The following is a 17,560-nucleotide window of genomic DNA, read 5'->3' as shown; positions in this document are numbered from 1 at the left end:
CAAAATGAAACCTTGGCAGTTGCAAGAAAAGGAAAATGAAGCAGTTTGCAAGAAAAATCAAATGAAGCAGTTGCAAGAATAAGCACAAAACACGGATAATAGCTTTAAAATGAAACCTCTGGCCGTTGCAAGAAAAGGAAAATGAAGTAGTTTGCAAGAAAAATGAAATGAAGCAGTTGCAAGAATAAGCACAGAACGAAATATTTGAAGACCCTAAATCGCCAAGGCAGCTGGCGTTTTCACCCTAAATCGCCTAAGGACCTGGCGTTTTCAGCTGCACTGCAAAAGCTGGTTCACCTGCAAAAGCTGTACCTGATACGCGTGGGGAAGCGCTGGTTTGACCAGCGACTCCACCCTGCATGGCCAAAACGCCATTGCAGGTGGCGACATCAGTGCTGTCGCCAGTGGCAGAGGCGACACAGCCACGTGTCGCGTGCCTGAGTGTGGCGCTGTTCATGCTAGCGATTTGCATGAATAATTTCACTGTTGCTACGTAAAAAACAGCACCCCTCTGGTATTTTTTTAAAAAGAGCCCTAGTCTGGGAAATATTTTCTAAATGAACCCTAGTCTGGGAAATTTGCCAACGTATTCATTACAAAATAATAAAGCAAACATTAGGATACATTACATCTTATCGTGGAAGAGAAAATGAAAGGGAATGACTTGCTTGTTCAAAAGAAATTACAATATCTAAAGAGGAAAAGGAAAGTACATTACTTCAGATTCTCATCATCCAGTTTGGACTCCCTTTAAAGAAAGCATCGAGCCCGACGAACTTATCTGGTTCAGATTTCGAAACAATCATAATTCAGAGATGATCTCCATCAATAATTATATACAATCATGTTAATTTACTGTTAATCACTAACAAAATAAAATTAATCATATATACACGTGATTAACCACATTTATATATATACTAGATGGACATTGGATGCAGAAATACAACAGTACGTTAATCAGGAATCTGAAAAGATTTCAAGTCACCTTGTCGAAAAATAAAATCCCTTTTGTAGCTAATAAAAAACAAAAAGACTCGCCTAGCAGCTCATTCACCAAAATAGTATAAGAAAACGAAGTACCTATGATCATAATCAAATAAAGTGATTGTTCATTGAATCATGATTTATTAACAAAAGCCTCTACGAAAAACCCTATCTTCCCTATCACGTACATGTCTTGCTGACAATGTATCCTACCAACTACGGCATAAAAATTTTATAACAAATCCAAGATATGGTTAAGGTTTAGGAACATTGATTAAATCACTTGAATCTTGGTCAAGTGTCTAGTCCTATTCATATAATAATTAAAACTCATTGTGTGACAATCTCCAATTCAAATACAGAAGAAGATGAACGTACCAAACAATATAATTTTGCTACTTGCAATCAGCGGCTAGCCAGATGGCAAACACTCTCAAAGACCACTAATACTAATTAACTAACCTGAATTTTTTGTTTAAGGAACATCATATATGGGAGTGAGTTTAGAATGATCAATGAAAGGAATTCACGAAGTTACTTAGGTTAATTTCAGCTACATAGATATAATGGTTACATTAAGATTAAGTTACCCACATAGTTCTCTTTAAAGAACTATGCGTTTATTGCATTTTAATGATCAACTCATAACAAACCATTGACCTATAACACACAATTTACATTTTTTGAACCAGAGTTTCGTAGATGTTTGCATTGCTTTAATTCAATTTTCTTACAGTTCCAACAAACTATTTAGTCTATATAAACAAATACTTTCATGTTTTACTAACAAATAGTTTACAAAGCATAAAGCTCATTGTTATTGATATCACAGTGATTAGAGATGGCTAAGCTTTCTTTCGCCCTGATTTCTGCCTTTATCTTTATTGTTTTAGGTTTTCTAATTTTTTTACACTTTACAATTTCTTAACATCCATCAATGTATAGTGCAAAACTTTTCATTGTTCAATAATTGAGTTAATTATGTTTTAGTCCCTCAAATTCAAAAAGTATTATTTAGTCCATTCTAAATGATTTTTTTTCATTTTTTAGTCTCTTAAATTCCAATGGAGGGACTAAAAAAATTATTTTTTGAATTTGAGAGACTAAAAAACTATATTTTTTTTATGGAAACTAAAACAATAGACTCTCTAATTGAAGAGACTAAAAACATAATTCACCATCCCAAATTCGCACTAACCTTTCTTCTTTTTGAATTTTTTCCAGTTATTTGCAGGACAAGTGAAGCAGTTGTATTCAAAAGATGTCATCAAGTGTTACACGAGACAAGGTGCAATCTCGCAAATTGTAGGAGGGAATGCTTCTTCAAATTTAGAAGCTATCGAGGCTTGGACAGTGCCTTGGCAAAAGTCCATACAAATGTGTTTGCTTCTATGATTGTTTAGCTAACAACTCTGGAGGTGTAGTAGCACCAAGTCCAATGTAAAAACCATGGTGTCATAATTATATCTACTTTGTAGAGGATGGTCTATTGACTAAATATAAAGTTTAAAACTAGTTATCTTGTCCTTAATTTGATACTTGCCATTTGAGATTTTTAAACAAGAAAAAGAAAAGGCATCTATTAATTATAAGATTCAAACTTGGATCCCAAGAGGTGATGATCAGTAGAACAGATGATTTCTCAAAAGTCACCTTTTGACTTGATGCGTTGTCCTATAAATCAATTAGGCCATTCATAGTCTTCCACAATGAATTTAGATAAACATAATATTTTCATCAACAAAGAACAAATTATATAAGTTGTCATTGCTAACTAAATAGATGATAGTATTAATGCAATGCTATAAGTATCTTGCACAAATCAAAGTTATTGATACTTGACTAAAAAACATATATCTAATTACTATATCAACTATTTATGAGAGTATAATTGAAAAAAAAAGTACAATTATATATTAAAATTTTAAAACAACAAAAGTTTTTAAATAGATCATCATAAAATATGAAGAAACCACTAAAGATTAGAAATAGAGGGAGTATATTTTTTTAATTTGATTTCTTTAAAATGAGAAGTTCAATTCATGGTATTTATAGGATGTAAATGAGAAAAATATTAAAAATTAAAGAAAAAATAATTGCTTCCAAATGTTATGGATAAATATGTTTTTAACCCTTGTAAAATGAGCGAGTTTTAGTTTTGACCTCTATAAAAATATTATTTATTTTTTATTCCTCTAAAACTTGAATCTTTATAAATTAACGAATTTTGGTCTTTGTATTTATAGGGATTACTATTTTTTTTAATTCCTAATTTTTTTTATCTGTTTTTAATCATTTAAGTTCTTGTCCATCCTAACTTTTAGCTCTTTAAAAAAAAATTCATTCTGACGTACTTCTAGTGTTTTAAGAAACAGTTGCTGTAACATTCTATTGCCACTGATAAAAAAAAAATTGTTTTCTTGTCCCACTAAATAATTTTTTTGGATTTGTTCCTGCCCACAGATGTACATTCAATACCATGCTATAACCAATATTTCTAGAGAGAAACCTGTAAATCCATCGACCGTTATCATCTCTAAGAGCTCCACCAAACCCAAGGGCATATCTAGGATTTTTAATATTATTTATTGTCTAAATGTATTTTTAGTCTTTATAAAGTGAGTGATTTTTAATTTTGGTCTCTGTAAAAAAAATATTTATTTTTTATCCCTCTAAAATTTGAAATCATCATTTTGGTCTGTATAAATGAATGATTTTTGGTTTTAGTTTTGTAAGAAAAATGTTTTATTTTTATCCCTCTTAAATTAGAAATCATTATTTTTGGTTCATAAAGTTTAGTTTGAGGTAGGTAAATAGTCGAATTTATTATTTTTATAGTCCTTAAACTATTTTGTTTTTATTCCCCGATCTTTTTTTATTTGTTTTTAGTCATTTGAATTTATTTTCGTCCTAACTTTTAGTTCATTAATTTTTTTTATCCTGAAAAAAATTAAAGAACTAAAAATAAGGGTGAAAAAATAATTAAGAAACTAAAAATATAAATAAAAAATTCAGGATCTAAAAATAAAAAATTTTAAAAAATTTATGGGCTGAAATATATATAGTTTACCTGAAATAGTAGTTAATTTAAGAAACCAAAAAAAATAGAGATATCACATGCTAACACAATACCAAAGACACTAGTGAAACCTCTTCCAATGGTCACAAAATAGCTTTTGGACTAAAAACAATGATTTCAGCTATTGAAGGATTAGAAAAATAAACTATAACGACTTAAATTAAAACTCACTCATTTTTTTTAAAAATAAAAAATATCTAAGTCATTTTTATTTAATTTTAACATGACAAATTTTCTATTCTCTCTAAATTATATTTTTCTAATAGTTACTACAAAGTATTTTCTTAATGTTGTGACAATATTCTTAGGATTCATTGGTTAGATATCATAGAATAAAATGGAATTACTATCATATCTCTTGTTGTAATCAATTATTTGATACACTAATCCTAGCTTATTGATACAATGTATTTCTTATATTGAGGACAAAGCTAGGTTAGCAAGTAACATAATAGAATACTCACTACGTATACGTACCCCGATCCCCATCATATTTGCGACTCAAGAGGAAGTAGGAGGTGTTCCTTGCTTTCCTTTCTGCTTCATCTCCACCATTTTTATCTCTGCTTCGGTTATGACAAATAGAAATGGAGGCTTTTATAGAGACACGTGGCCTTATGTACCATTCAATTGACAAGGAGCAATGCTCGGTGCACCTTGTGGAGGCTTCTTCCAGCTTTATCATGGCTTGAGGTTAATTTGTTTCAAAGTAATTGTTGAATCGGATTCCTATGAGGCTAATTAACAATTTTTCAAGAGAACTTCTGGAGCATATTCCCTAATTCTACACCATTGAAAAATTCTATTATACTCCAAGCTCATATGATATCTAACTCATTTCTCGGCTTGTATCAGAACATACAAAAGGCTACATAAATCAGCAATGAAATATTTGATTGGTGTTTGTTTCTTGTTTCAAGCTCCCTTGATTTATAACAATAATAAAGGGAATGGGAAGTTTTGGTCTACATATTTAGACTATATTATCCTTAAACTGTACACTTAATTTCTATTTAACCTCCCACATTTATATAAACTGTTCCTTTCCTATATAGAAATAATATATTATTCATTTCTATATAATAAAGGTTAATAATCTTCAGGCAAATTTTACTATGTTTTAATCTTACAAAAAATGATTCGTCAATAAATTAGAATAATAAAAAAAATTGCTCTCATTTATTTAAAATTTAATAAAAATGAACCACGTACATATTAAGTAAAATATATAAATTAATAAGCTAAAATTAATATATTTAATTTTTCGTTTTAAATAAAAGATGTTTCAGGTTTTGACCAACCTTGCTTTTATTTGGTAACATAAGATGCAAAAGAAAAATGTAACTGATTAATATTTGGAGGAAACTTTTTCAGATTATTTTTATAAAAATATAACTTAAATCGCCCACCGTGGGGCTCGAACCCACGACCACAAGGTTAAGAGCCTTGCGCTCTACCAACTGAGCTAGACGGGCTATTGATTGTAATGAAACTCTCTATTATAATTAACAAATAGGTCCTTGGAGCTTGGCACACGCTATAAACCACATATTTCTGCATTAAATTATAAAATGTACGAACGTATAAAGTAAAAATAAAAATATTTGTACCGTTAATTTCAATTAGAATACTTCATGATCTCGTTAACTTGAAATTAATGAAAAATGTATTTTTATTTTCGGAGTTAAATTATACATCATATATCTGTATAAAATATTAGCTAGATTTTTTTATTATAACTTTACATACTCGTACTCTTTGATACATTCTGCTTATAAAGTTTGACGAGACAAATTTTCAAAGTTGAGCTAATAAGATATTTGCTTCTCTCTTTTTTCCCTCATTTGCTTTATTATGCATTTTTAAGATAGTAAACTTACAATCAGCTTCCGGGGAAACGCTAAAAAAACATGGAAGCATTTTGATCCAGATTGATCAGCCAACCTATCACTAAGATAACAAGTAACATTCTCTTTATTTTAATTACTCAACAATTACTCGTTACAATTCCAAAATGACATTATAAATTTAAGATGTCCATTAATCTGCAATGATCAAGTGGCCAATTGATTGCCAAGTTTAGCCATTAAAGAGAATCAAGTGACTCATTTGACAGAAAACACATTTGAAACATGTTTGGAACTAATCAAAGAAATAGTCATAACTTCTGGTGGCTCCTAGATGTAGACATGAATTTGTTATACAGCATTAAGGTTGAACTACATACAGACATACAGAAAAGACCAAAATTCAATGGACCATCAGTAAACCCTGCTATTGGAGTGAAATAGCATTAGTTCAGGGAAATTGGGAAATATAAACCAACTTAAACATCTACCATGCAACTGCATCATACTTCTCCAGTCTGGTTTTGACATATCATTATCCTAAAGTATGAGTACAATTTACAAGGTATTCCTAGATTTTTGTTCCAAAACAGATGTTTTTACAAGATATCTAATCATTACTGAGGCAAAAGAATGAAGCTCTCAGATATTTCAGCGCATACAGTGATGGAATCAATCAACTTTTGGTTCAGATTTAACCAAGAAACCTTTTCTGGCTTTGTCATCAGTATTTTCACTGTTTAAAGAAACCAAATAACAAATTATGATCCAGAAAAGAAGAAAAAAATACTTATATGAATTGAATCATGAGAAAAGTGATAATACAAAAACCTGTCTATAGCTTCTGTTTTGGAGATCAAGGTGAGTTCCTTAGAAGCAAGATATTCACAGAAACTAGGGAGGTTTTTCTCTTGACAGAAATTCCATAGATGTTTAAGGAAATCATTGAACTGTTCCGGTTCCTTCACAAACAAAAAAATTGTTAATTCATCAAGTTAAAAAGCCAAGGCAGATAAAACAAAGAAATTCAAAGGGTGATAACAAATAAATTAACAGTTGAACAGGGAAAATCCTAACCATCTTCTATGAGCAAGAATAAGGAAGATGCTTACCTGCTCAAGGATGCAACCCTTGCGAAGTGCAACTAAACATTCCAGTGCTTTAGGATAGTTATCCCCTTCATGGGAGTCCTCCACCAGGTCAAATATTTTATTTTTCATTTCATTAATGGCTTTTACAACCCAATCTGGACTATCTCTGCGTGAAATCAAGGCTTCAAAATATTGAACGGGAGTCAGATCCCCAATTTTCCCAACATTAACAGATGCATTTCCGGTGAGATTGGCTGGTTGAGCAGTAATGTTTCCTTTAACCTCTTCATCATTTGAAAAAGATCTCTTTCCTCCCAATAAACGCCTCGACTTTTTCTACAGCAAGATATATTGAATTTAAATCATAATTGAAGTTTGAAACAAAAAGGAGCAAAGGACTCATTCTTACCAAGGGATTTCCCTTTAGCTCAAAAGACCTACAAAATGAGTCTATTTCAGATTTATTTTGCAAAAGCAGGTCAGTATCAGGCTCTGTAATTTTCTTGAGTGTGCCATCAAGAGGAGGTACTGCCACATCTGGATCCTTTGATTTCAGCTCAAGATAACGATAAAAGCGCTGAAAGATTGAAGAAATATATCTGTTAACTTTATCTTAAGATTACCCTTTTTGGGGGGAGAGAGGATATTGTATTAGATATCAATGCTAATTTTTTGGGAGGGTAAATAAGCTGATTAACGAGAGGGCAAGCCTGGTGCAGCGGTAAAGTTGTGCCTTGGTAACTTGTTGGTCATGGGTTCGAATCCGGAAACAGCCTCTTTGCATATGCAAGGGTAAGGCTGCGTACAATATCCCTCCCCCATACCTTCGCATAGCGAAGAGCCTCTGGGCAATGGGGTACGAAGTTTTTGAGGGCAAGCCCTGGTGCAGCGGTAAAGTTGTGCCTTGGTGACTTGTTGGTCATGGGTTCGAATCCGGAAACAGCCTCTTTGCATATGCAAGGGTAAGGCTGCGTACAATATCCCTCCCCCATACCTTCGCATAGCGAAGAGCCTCTGGGCAATGGGGTACGAAGTTTAAATAAGCTGATTAACTTTTAAAATACACAAGATAGCAAGAACTGCAGTGTAGGTTTACACATTACTAACATGGGTATTGGCTGCGCCCCATGTCTTTCTTTGAAATTAGTTCATCTTATTAATAAACTATTAAGCATTCTTCTCCATATCTTAAAGCATCCAGTACTATCTCTAGCCAACAAGAAATGCTAAATGCAGATTCACAACTCAAGTAATGATCATAACTTAAGTAAAAACAACCCCAAGTCAAAAATGAAATTACAAATCCTTCTGAGGGACAAAAAAACAGAAGACAAAGAAACATGGAAATATATGCGAATAAAGGCAGAAGTGAGAACATAAACTAGAAACACGTGAGTGAATAGAATAAGTACCTCTAACACTGGATTTGGTGTAAAGTCAGGTAGCAAAACTTCCTCTTGCCCATGTGGTGCAAGATCAAGCGTTTTTATTAAGTTAGCTGCAGCCTCTAGCTGTTGTCCATTTGGTTGCCACGATGCTGGGAAATTAGTGAAGGAAGGGAATTGAAACTCTCGCACATCCTCAGCAAAAGGAAGTACATTTAAGTAAAATGAATCAGGCTGCACAGAAAACTAAGAAATAAATAAAAAATGAAGAGGCAAAATTGAAGCCAGTACAGATAAACCAATATAAAATACAAGAAACAAAGACAGAAAAAACCTACAATATTTTCTTTATCAGATAAATTGGGTGTCAAGACCCCAATGACAACATTCGCTTGTCCCTGTCTCCAAACACAACGTACTATTGCCACCTTATTCATTTCCTTCATAGCCCTTGCTACTGCAGAAACTGCAATCATGGCTCTTGTATTTCCAGGTTCAGGTAGGAAAACATATACATCTTTCATGTAATGGTGTCTGTAGTACACATTTCATTTTCAGACAAGAATAAAAGAGATATAGAGTCAGGAAATCTCCCTTAATAAATTTGAATCAAATATATTCTTTTAGAGCATATACAATCTTACCTAAATACATTAGAAGAATCAGTAAATCCCATGAGCTTCACACCTTTTTCCGGTTTGAATTTAACAGCCTCCCACTCAGCAGAGGATATGGGAACTATTTGAGGCCCATAAGGATAGCCTTTAATTCTTTGGTCAGGGGGGACAACTTTGTCAGGATCTTTAGAACTCTTGTGTTCATAATCTATTTTGACTTCATGTTTAGCAAATTTATCATTTGGAGGAGCCTTATCAGAATATTTCTTCATAGAAGGAAATTTCTCTTCAGTTGTTTTCTTGTATACCATTACCTGATTATCATTAACAATTTCATGAAAACAAAATACTGTTTTGTTTTACTTAGAATGTTTTTTTTTAAAAGACAAATTGAATAAATAACCCACTTGTACGGAGCACCTACTTGCTATGCTAGAATGAGAAGAAAGAAAAATAAAAACAGTTAGGATATAAGGAAAAGGAAGAGTTAGTTAATATAGTTAGACTACTAATGAGTTAGTTTGTTTGTTAGAGGAGTTTATTAGATATAAATAGAGGAAGAAGGATAGGAGGAGAGGGGAATCTTATCATTTGTAGATTGAACATTAGCTCTTTGTGAAAGGAGAAATCCTTCGTGAAGGGGAAACCTTTGGAGGAGAGTTTTCTCTCCTATTTTCTGTTCTTTTCTTACTAGTCAATAAAATCTTTTATTTTCTTCCTCATTTCAATTCTTGGTTCCTAACCAATTGGTCCGACCTGCCGGATCTTAGAGGGGAAGCCAGTGTTAGAGATGGAGGAAGCACAAATTTGGGTTAAGAAGGTGGAGCTGCCAGCATTCATGGGGACAGACCCAATTGGTTGCATTGCTAGGGCTGAAAAATTCTGAGGTACAAGAAATTCCTTCGTTCCATAAGCTGCAATATGCATTCATGAGCATGGAGGGTGCTGCGACACATTGGTTCTACATTTGGAGCCAGAACAACCCTGATTTAAATTGGGGGTCATTTTCCATAGCTTTGTTCGGAGGTCTCCATGGTAACCACATCTTTGAAAGATTGAGTATCTTGAAGCAAGAAAAGCCAACTAAGACAGAAACCCACGTCAAAAAATGGGAGACTTCCACGGAGTTCTTGAAAGGGAGGACCAACATTTCAGAGCGGAAACACATGTTGCGCAAGATATTGAATGAAGAAGTTGATTCCCATGCCTCTCAACAAGACAAAAATAGGATGGAGGGAACTAGGTCAGAATTCAGTGAAGCAAAGGCTAGTTCTTGGGCAAGAAAGGTGGAACTACCCAGCTATAATAGAAGCATAGAAGGGGGAACTGATTTGAAGGGTAGCAATTTTGAGTGTGACAGTGACCCATTACAGTTCTTGAAATCAGAAAACAGAAGTAAAGAAGGTTCAGTAATCAAGAACCACACCCTTTGTGGTGGAGAAGAAACCAAAAATGATGAAGCAAAGTTAGCAAGAGAAAAAAAGATTGAAAAGGTTATGGAGGAAGAAGTTGATCCATCGATAAAGAGGGAGAAGCACAAGGAAAATAGAGTGACGAATGGGGGCTGCGGAGACGATTTTCTAGATAACCCAATTACAGATTTGATCAAGAAGGAAGTCGAAGTTGGTGATTCAACCAAGCCACATTGTTTTCAAGATTCAGACTTCCATAAAAAGATTGTTATGGTGAAACAAAAATCATTCATGAAGGTGGTTGGAACAACAATGGTGCGGGAATCTTGGAATGTCAACTTGTTGGGTGAGCCTTTAGCATTAAATTCTGTTGCATCTATGGCTGACAGCTTAGCCATGGAGCTAAGGCAGAAGGAATGTACTGAGCCAGTCAAGCTGATTAAAGTTATATGGAGTCCACCCTTGTCCCTCCCACCACCGAAGCCACCGGACCTCAGTTTGCATGCAGGGGCAGTGGGTCGCTCCTAGCTAAGCTACAAGGGGTGCAGTTGTCTTCCAGCAATCAGACAAAACTTAAGGAAGTTTAAGTGAGCAATTCCAGTGTTCAGATTCCAACCCTAAGGACAAGGTTGATTTTTAGGAGGGGTGTATTGTTAGGATATAAGGAGAAGGAAGAGTTAGCTAATATAGTTAGACTACTAATGAGTTAGTTTGTTAGAGGGGTTTATTAGATATAAATAGAGGAAGAACGATAGGAGAGAGGGGGATCTTATCATTTGTAAATTGAGCATTAGCTCTTTGTGAAAGGAGAAATCCTTTGTGAAAGGTAAACCCTTGGAGGAGAGTTTTCTCTCCTATTTTCTGTTCTTTTCTTACTGGTCAACAAAATCTTTTATTTTCTTCCTCATTTCAATTCTTGGTTCCTAACAGACACGATAAACAAGTAATCGTCAACTCCAAAAGAATTTATATTCATTATTCAAGCAAAAGATTAAAAGAAATGTGATGTTAAACATTAAGATGCAGATGCAAGAGAAAACATTGGCTATTCAACTTTAATCAGAAATAAATTGTCCATGGAGTCAGGGTACATGGACAACTCTAAATTAGAGCATTTGATAATTGATAATCATTTACAGTAGAAAAAAATAACATAAGATGGCAAAATAACATTAAATATCAAATAAATGACAATGAAAAGGAAAAACAAGTGAAATGAAAAGATTTATCAACTATGCTGGGTACATCAGATAAATGAATATAAATGACATTTAAAAAGTGCATTCATCATGGGATGGAAATTAAAGTTATTTATATACATAGATCACCTTAATGCTCAGTTTTGGACTGATTTCAAGATGCCCTCTGAAAACTGTAACCAGAGCTATATTTCTTGTTCGAAGAGCACCAAACAAAGAAATTGGATTCTCCACATACAACAATCTTGTTGATGTTTCCTTTGAAAAAATATTTAACAAGCGATCATTCTCATCCATTATTCCCTTGTTTGCATCTTGACTAAGCTTTCCTCTCATAATTATACTTTCCATTTTTATACCATGGGCAGTCATTTGTTTGGCAATGGTGGTAACTTGCTCTTCCTTTGTTCCTTCATCAGATTCTTTTATTTGACATTGTGCATTTGTAATAAGACACACACGTTTCTTTCCCTTGTTTGTTACTCCAAATTTTTTTACTAACACATCCATGCCAACAATGACAGCATCAAGAACTAACATCAAAGTCAAGAAATACAGAAAAGGGTAAAAGTGAGCTGATGAGGTAAAATCAATGGTAGTAGGAAAGGATCAACTTCCTCTTGGAAATTTAATAATTAATCTTATAAAGTTTTGCTAATGATTACATTCCATGATTTTAATAACACAAACATATTGGTTTTCAGGAAAATCTAAATATACAAATCATGCAAACAAAAAATAGTTGACAAAATTAAAAAAAAAAAAATAGTTACTCTTTAAAAAAGAAAGCAAACAAATTGTACAACAGAAACAGAGGTTTTCTTTATGTGAAGATTTAGAGATATATAGCTAATAATTCAAAAAGGAAAATAAAAGAACTCAAATGAAAGATAAATGGCATTAAGTAATACAGTGTAATCAGAAACACAAATGTCTGAGATCTCATACTCTAAAAGTAAAGAACTTGCAAAAGAAAATACTTTTTGTCAGAAGGAAACATGTGAGTATTTTAATGCAGGGAAAACTCAAAATCATGTAATATTTTGAGAAAAATGTGCTGATCAAAAAAAAAATTTTGAGATAAATGTTTCGAAAAAAAAAAAGATAACAATTAGCAAGTAAAAACTAGCATAATATAAAACCAAGAACTTCATGGATACAATCACCATCAGTTGTTCCTCGAGGCAGTTGTTGTAAAGCCTCAACAATATCTCCATCCACAACTTTAATATTTTTCAAAACCACAACATGTTGATACCCACCCACTTCCGTAGTAAGCTCATTATTAGTGTCTGAAAAATGTCAACATAAACACAGGTGAGGAAGGCCCTTGATCAAATTCTAGAAGCAGGATTCTTCCAGTGACACAGCAGCGTGAATAGTGGTAAACACTCAGTTTAGTCAACAGGGCAAAGATTCTATTTAGAATGAGAATGAAACACAACAGAAGCAAAAGAAAATCAAGGAGGATCATCTTGCTCCCCATTTCTCCATTACAGATAGCTACCATTTACAGTGAAAGGAAAACTTGGTAATCAAATAACAACATAAACAGTAATGAAACCAATAAACACCAAGTCAACAGCATCCATTGAATAGTAAAGATTAAAGTGAGTGAGTACCTTCAGTTCCAAATAAGACTATTCCCACTTCATCATATTTGCTATAGATCAGCTGCACATAAAACAAAAACAAAACCAAAACCAAAACAAAAGGATCATGTTATGGAAACTATCAACTAACGAAACCAAACAAACAAGATTGAAATAACAAAAAACCAAAACAAAAAAGAAGAAAAAAAAAATGAAACTTCGAATAGATAAGAGTATGGAAATGACCAGTACCTTCTTATGCACAAGCATGGAGCAGACTTTCTCAATTTCAGAAAGAGCGGGATGCATTGACGGGCCCACATCAAGCAGCAAAAGCAACGCTTCCTGTTTTTTCACCATAAAATTTAATTGTGGTAACGAAAAACAAACTCAAATTTAGGCTTTCAGAAGTAATGACAATGGTAACATTCTAAATGGGGTTTCACCGGAAAATAATAAAATTCGAAGTAAAACCCTAAATTCGGATAAGTGAAGTTGGGGAATGCAAAAAGGTATTGAGAAATGAAGGAAAAACCGTACCTTGTTTCGAGCCATGGGTGGAAAAGGCAGAGAGAGAGAGAGAGTGAGAGACAGAGAGAGAAGCTTGTAGAAGAAGGAGCGTTACTTATATGTAAGTTGCTGCTTCGTTCATCTTCGGTCTTCCCGCTTCAAAACTCAAAGGTCCCACCAATACAGAAATTTTTGTGAGAAAAGAAAAATTGTTTTAGGGGGCTGGGGATCAGGGATCTATTCTCACGCATCTCATGAAATAAAAAAAAATATTTATTCTTATGAGATAAAAATCTTATTTGTGAACAAAAATAATAATATCATTTTCCTACTCACTCTCGTATTAATGATTTATTTATGTAATTTTTCTAATTTTTATCATTTTTCAGATTTTTTGTTCATATGTCAATTTTTATTTATGGTCAATTTCATGAATTTTAAAGGAATAATTAGAGGGATTTTGTCATAAAATATAAGATATATAGCATTTTAAATATAATTTGCTTATCATTTATTGGTCTTCTAATAAAATTATTTGTTTTGTAAAAAATAACATCTTTAACAAAATAATAAGAATATTATAATAATTTTAATATATATTCCCAATAAAAAATAATTTAATCAAACATATATCTTAATTATTCTCATGAATGACATTCTCAACTAATTTTATCTTAATCTTCTCTTATTAATAATAATAAAGCAAGTTAGGTTTGAGGTTATTTTTTCTGCTTAAAACTGTACCATATTCGAACAACGACCTTAATGTTGAAATATTCTTCTCCATAACCAAAGTTCATAAATACAAGCAATGCTTGGAGTCTCCATGGCTCCCATAAGGGGCGGACCCAAGTTGAAGCAGAGTGTGACTATAGCCACATCAGAAATTTTGAAATTATAATTTTAACTTAAAACTTTTTAAGTTAGTTTATTAAATTAAAGATATTTAGTAAAATTAACTATTATGCTAATTGATAAATAAAAAAATAACCTAAAGAACATGTAATTATAACAAAAATCATTAGTTTTAATTTTTAAGATAATTTTTTATACTTATTATTTTTGTTTAAATATTAAATATTTACTAATGTTAAATAATATAATGTTAAAAATAATGTTTTTTTTATATTTACACGTTCTTAGTTTGTTTTTTTACAAAGACTACATGTTCGTAGTTATAAATCAGCACTAAGTTATGATATTAAAATAATAAACATATAGTATTAAAATAAAATTTTAATGAAATAAATATATAACCCAAAGATAGCTAATGTAATAGGTTGTGCTTCGGGCAATAACTTTATGACTGCTCTTACGATTCAAAAGGATAAAGACAAAAATTGTTTCGGAATAAACAAGTATCTCAATTTGCTAAATTGATTGAAGAGGGTCAGATAGAGACTGGTAGTGGATTAAATCAAGAATCGTCTATTACTAAAGCGGGTGACACTCATTGGGGTTCCCACTTTAGGACTTTCACTACTTTGATGATTATATATGGTGCCATTATTGAGGTACTTGAAGAAGTCGAAAAAGATACGTCATTTAAAAAATATGGTGAAAATATGCTTTTGCTATATGTGCTTGAGTCCTTTGATTTTATTTTCATGTTATACCTGATGGTTGAGATTTTAGGATTTACAAATGATTTAAGTATAGTGCTACAAAAGCGTGATCAAGATCTTTTGAATGCTTTATCACTTGTCAAAGCCACCAAAGAAGAATTACAAGAAATGAGGAATGATGGATGGGAAGAACTTATATCTAAGGTTATGGAAATTTACAATAAGCATGATATTGATGTGCCTTATTTGGATGCACTGTATGTGCAAGGGAAGAAACTTAGACGACATGCTACCACTTCTAGTGTTTTTGATTTGCATCATTATAAGCATGATTATTTATTTAGTGTTTTGGATTTGCAGTTGCATGAGCTCAATGATAGATTTGATGAAGATACTACTGAACTTTTACAATATGTTTCATGTTTGAGTCCCTCATCATCATTTGAAGCTTTTGATGTGAAAAAATTGTTGAGGATGGTTGAACTTTATCCAAATGATTTTGTAGATGTGCCGGAAGTGGTGGTGCGACATCAGCTTCAGAATTATGTTAGAAATGTTCGATGTGATCCAAAATTTGTAAAGTTAAAAGGACTTTCAGACCTTTGTGCAAAGCTTGTGGAAACAAAAAAGTGCAACACATTTGATATAGTTTATAGACTTCCGAAGTTGGCTTTAGTCTTGCCGGTAGCAACTGCAAGTGTGAAACGTGTTTTTTCAGCTATGAAATTTGTGAAGAGTCAGCTATGTTACAAAATGGGTGATCAATGGTTAAATGATCGTCTTGTAACTTTTATAGAAAGAGATGTTCTTGGAACAATCAACAATGATGTTATTTTAGCTTATTTTCAAAAAATGGATAGTAGACGATTTTCATTGTAAATACATTTCCTTAAAAAACATTATTTCTTATTTTCAATATATTTTAGTCTATAATTTCTTTTATATTTTAGCCACACTGATATTTATTGTCTGGATCCGTCCCTGGCTCCCATGCGCTATGGATAAATGTTTCCTATGCAATTTATAATTTTAATGTTTCATTTGCAATTTATAATAATTACTTTGTGTTTCCAACATAATCTCAATATTTCCTGTGTAATTTATCATAAATCCAACATTTCCCTTATGATAACACTCAAGCATGGGATTTTCGTTTACTCATTTTCTCATCTGTCTATTTTTCTTCTATGCATATGTAGTCATTTTTGTTTACCCTTTTCCCAATCTAATCCTTGTTTTTTGTTTTGTTTTTTAAGGATCTTGGTAAGCTTCATTTAAATGTGTGTCTCAATCACCAAACTTATCACACATATATTGTTGCGAGAAGTGTAATTATTTGTTTGTTACATGTATTTTTTTTTCCAGTATGCTCATGCAAATATAGATCATCATATGAATACTAGCCTATTTTCTTATAATTTCATGGTAACATACCTCTACCTACTCATTTTTTGAATGATTTCTATGATAAGATTCCCGAAGTAATAAAACTCACAAATCCTACCTTGAATGGGTTTGATGTCAATATGTAAAAGCATTATAAAAAAAAAGTTTTTTTTAAAGAGTGACATTAAAAAGATATGTGATTTTTATGGAATAAACTATGAAGGTTGGTTAACTTTTATATATTTTAGAGAAACATGTTTGTCATACATGTTAAAAATCGATGAGGAGATGAGATAACATACCCTAGTGGGAAAAATCATTTTTCTTTGCCCATGAAACAAGTTGTCATGTCAACTACCAATGGAAGCATCAATGACAATCAATTTTATCATGCTTCAATCAAGCTTTTAACCACGACTGATATCAATGGCTATGATTTCAAAACTTTTTTTTATTGTTTTGAAATAAATAAATTATTCATCTCTGTTAGATATTGATTTTGATTGTTTATAATCTTTTAGGAAATGTCTTCCGGATTTTGTTTGCATGCTTTCTTTGAAACAACAAGCTCAATTTTGTTGGTTGACGGATGAAATAACAACATTCATACTAGAAGGAGGTTGAATAATGTGTTCATCAAAGATATAATAAACTTATATCTACTTTTAACGCGTGCACACACACACACGAAAATGTAGAAGGGGAATAGATCGTCCACGGAGAAGAAAAGTAGATTTTAATAAATACAAGTTTAATCGTCCAGAGACTTGGTAGCAGAGAGTCCTTTTAAAATCGTTTTTCAAATAAACACTTTGTATTAAACAAGTGACAAAGAGTGTTAAAAGAATGTTCAATAAACCATAAAGGATAGAATTAGAAACACTTAGTTT

At 32.3% G+C, this 17,560-nt stretch overlaps 2 protein-coding genes and 1 non-coding gene across 5 annotated transcripts; 1 reads left to right on the top strand and 2 right to left on the bottom strand.

The window, feature by feature from the left end:
* Positions 1–5,468: 5,468 nt before the first annotated feature.
* TRNAK-CUU (transfer RNA lysine (anticodon CUU)) lies at positions 5,469–5,541 on the bottom strand. Its single transcript has one exon. It is a non-coding gene; the product is annotated as a tRNA-Lys (tRNA).
* A 774-nt stretch (positions 5,542–6,315) lies between these two features.
* On the bottom strand, positions 6,316–13,959 carry LOC100781545 (ATP-dependent DNA helicase 2 subunit KU80). Of its 3 annotated transcripts, XM_003524731.5 has the most exons (12): positions 13,750–13,959; positions 13,462–13,554; positions 13,240–13,291; positions 12,778–12,909; positions 11,747–12,150; positions 9,034–9,320; positions 8,728–8,923; positions 8,417–8,623; positions 7,414–7,581; positions 7,026–7,340; positions 6,745–6,875; positions 6,316–6,649 (listed from the first exon to the last, which is right to left on the bottom strand). In XM_003524731.5, exons 1-12 carry the CDS (start codon positions 13,762–13,764, stop codon positions 6,586–6,588), a joined length of 2,064 nt encoding a protein of 687 aa, XP_003524779.1. In that variant the 5' UTR covers positions 13,765–13,959; the 3' UTR covers positions 6,316–6,585. The 3 variants fall into 3 exon arrangements, with proteins under 3 accessions (XP_003524779.1, XP_040871383.1, XP_040871384.1); XM_041015449.1 differs by lacking the exon at positions 12,778–12,909 and having other exon boundaries at positions 13,750–13,947; XM_041015450.1 differs by lacking the exon at positions 7,414–7,581 and having other exon boundaries at positions 13,750–13,946.
* Positions 13,960–14,545: 586 nt separating this feature from the next.
* Positions 14,546–16,163, top strand: LOC102667811 (uncharacterized). Its single transcript, XM_006580770.1, has 2 exons — positions 14,546–14,571; positions 15,053–16,163. The coding sequence occupies exons 1-2, from the start codon at positions 14,546–14,548 to the stop codon at positions 16,161–16,163; spliced, it is 1,137 nt and encodes a 378-aa protein (XP_006580833.1).
* Positions 16,164–17,560: the final 1,397 nt, after the last annotated feature.

The sequence above is a fragment of the Glycine max genome, chromosome 5 (genome assembly GCF_000004515.6).
Source record: "Glycine max cultivar Williams 82 chromosome 5, Glycine_max_v4.0, whole genome shotgun sequence".
In the NCBI taxonomy this organism is placed as follows: Eukaryota; Viridiplantae; Streptophyta; class Magnoliopsida; order Fabales; family Fabaceae; genus Glycine; species Glycine max.
This window is presented reverse-complemented; position numbering and strand designations above follow the sequence as displayed.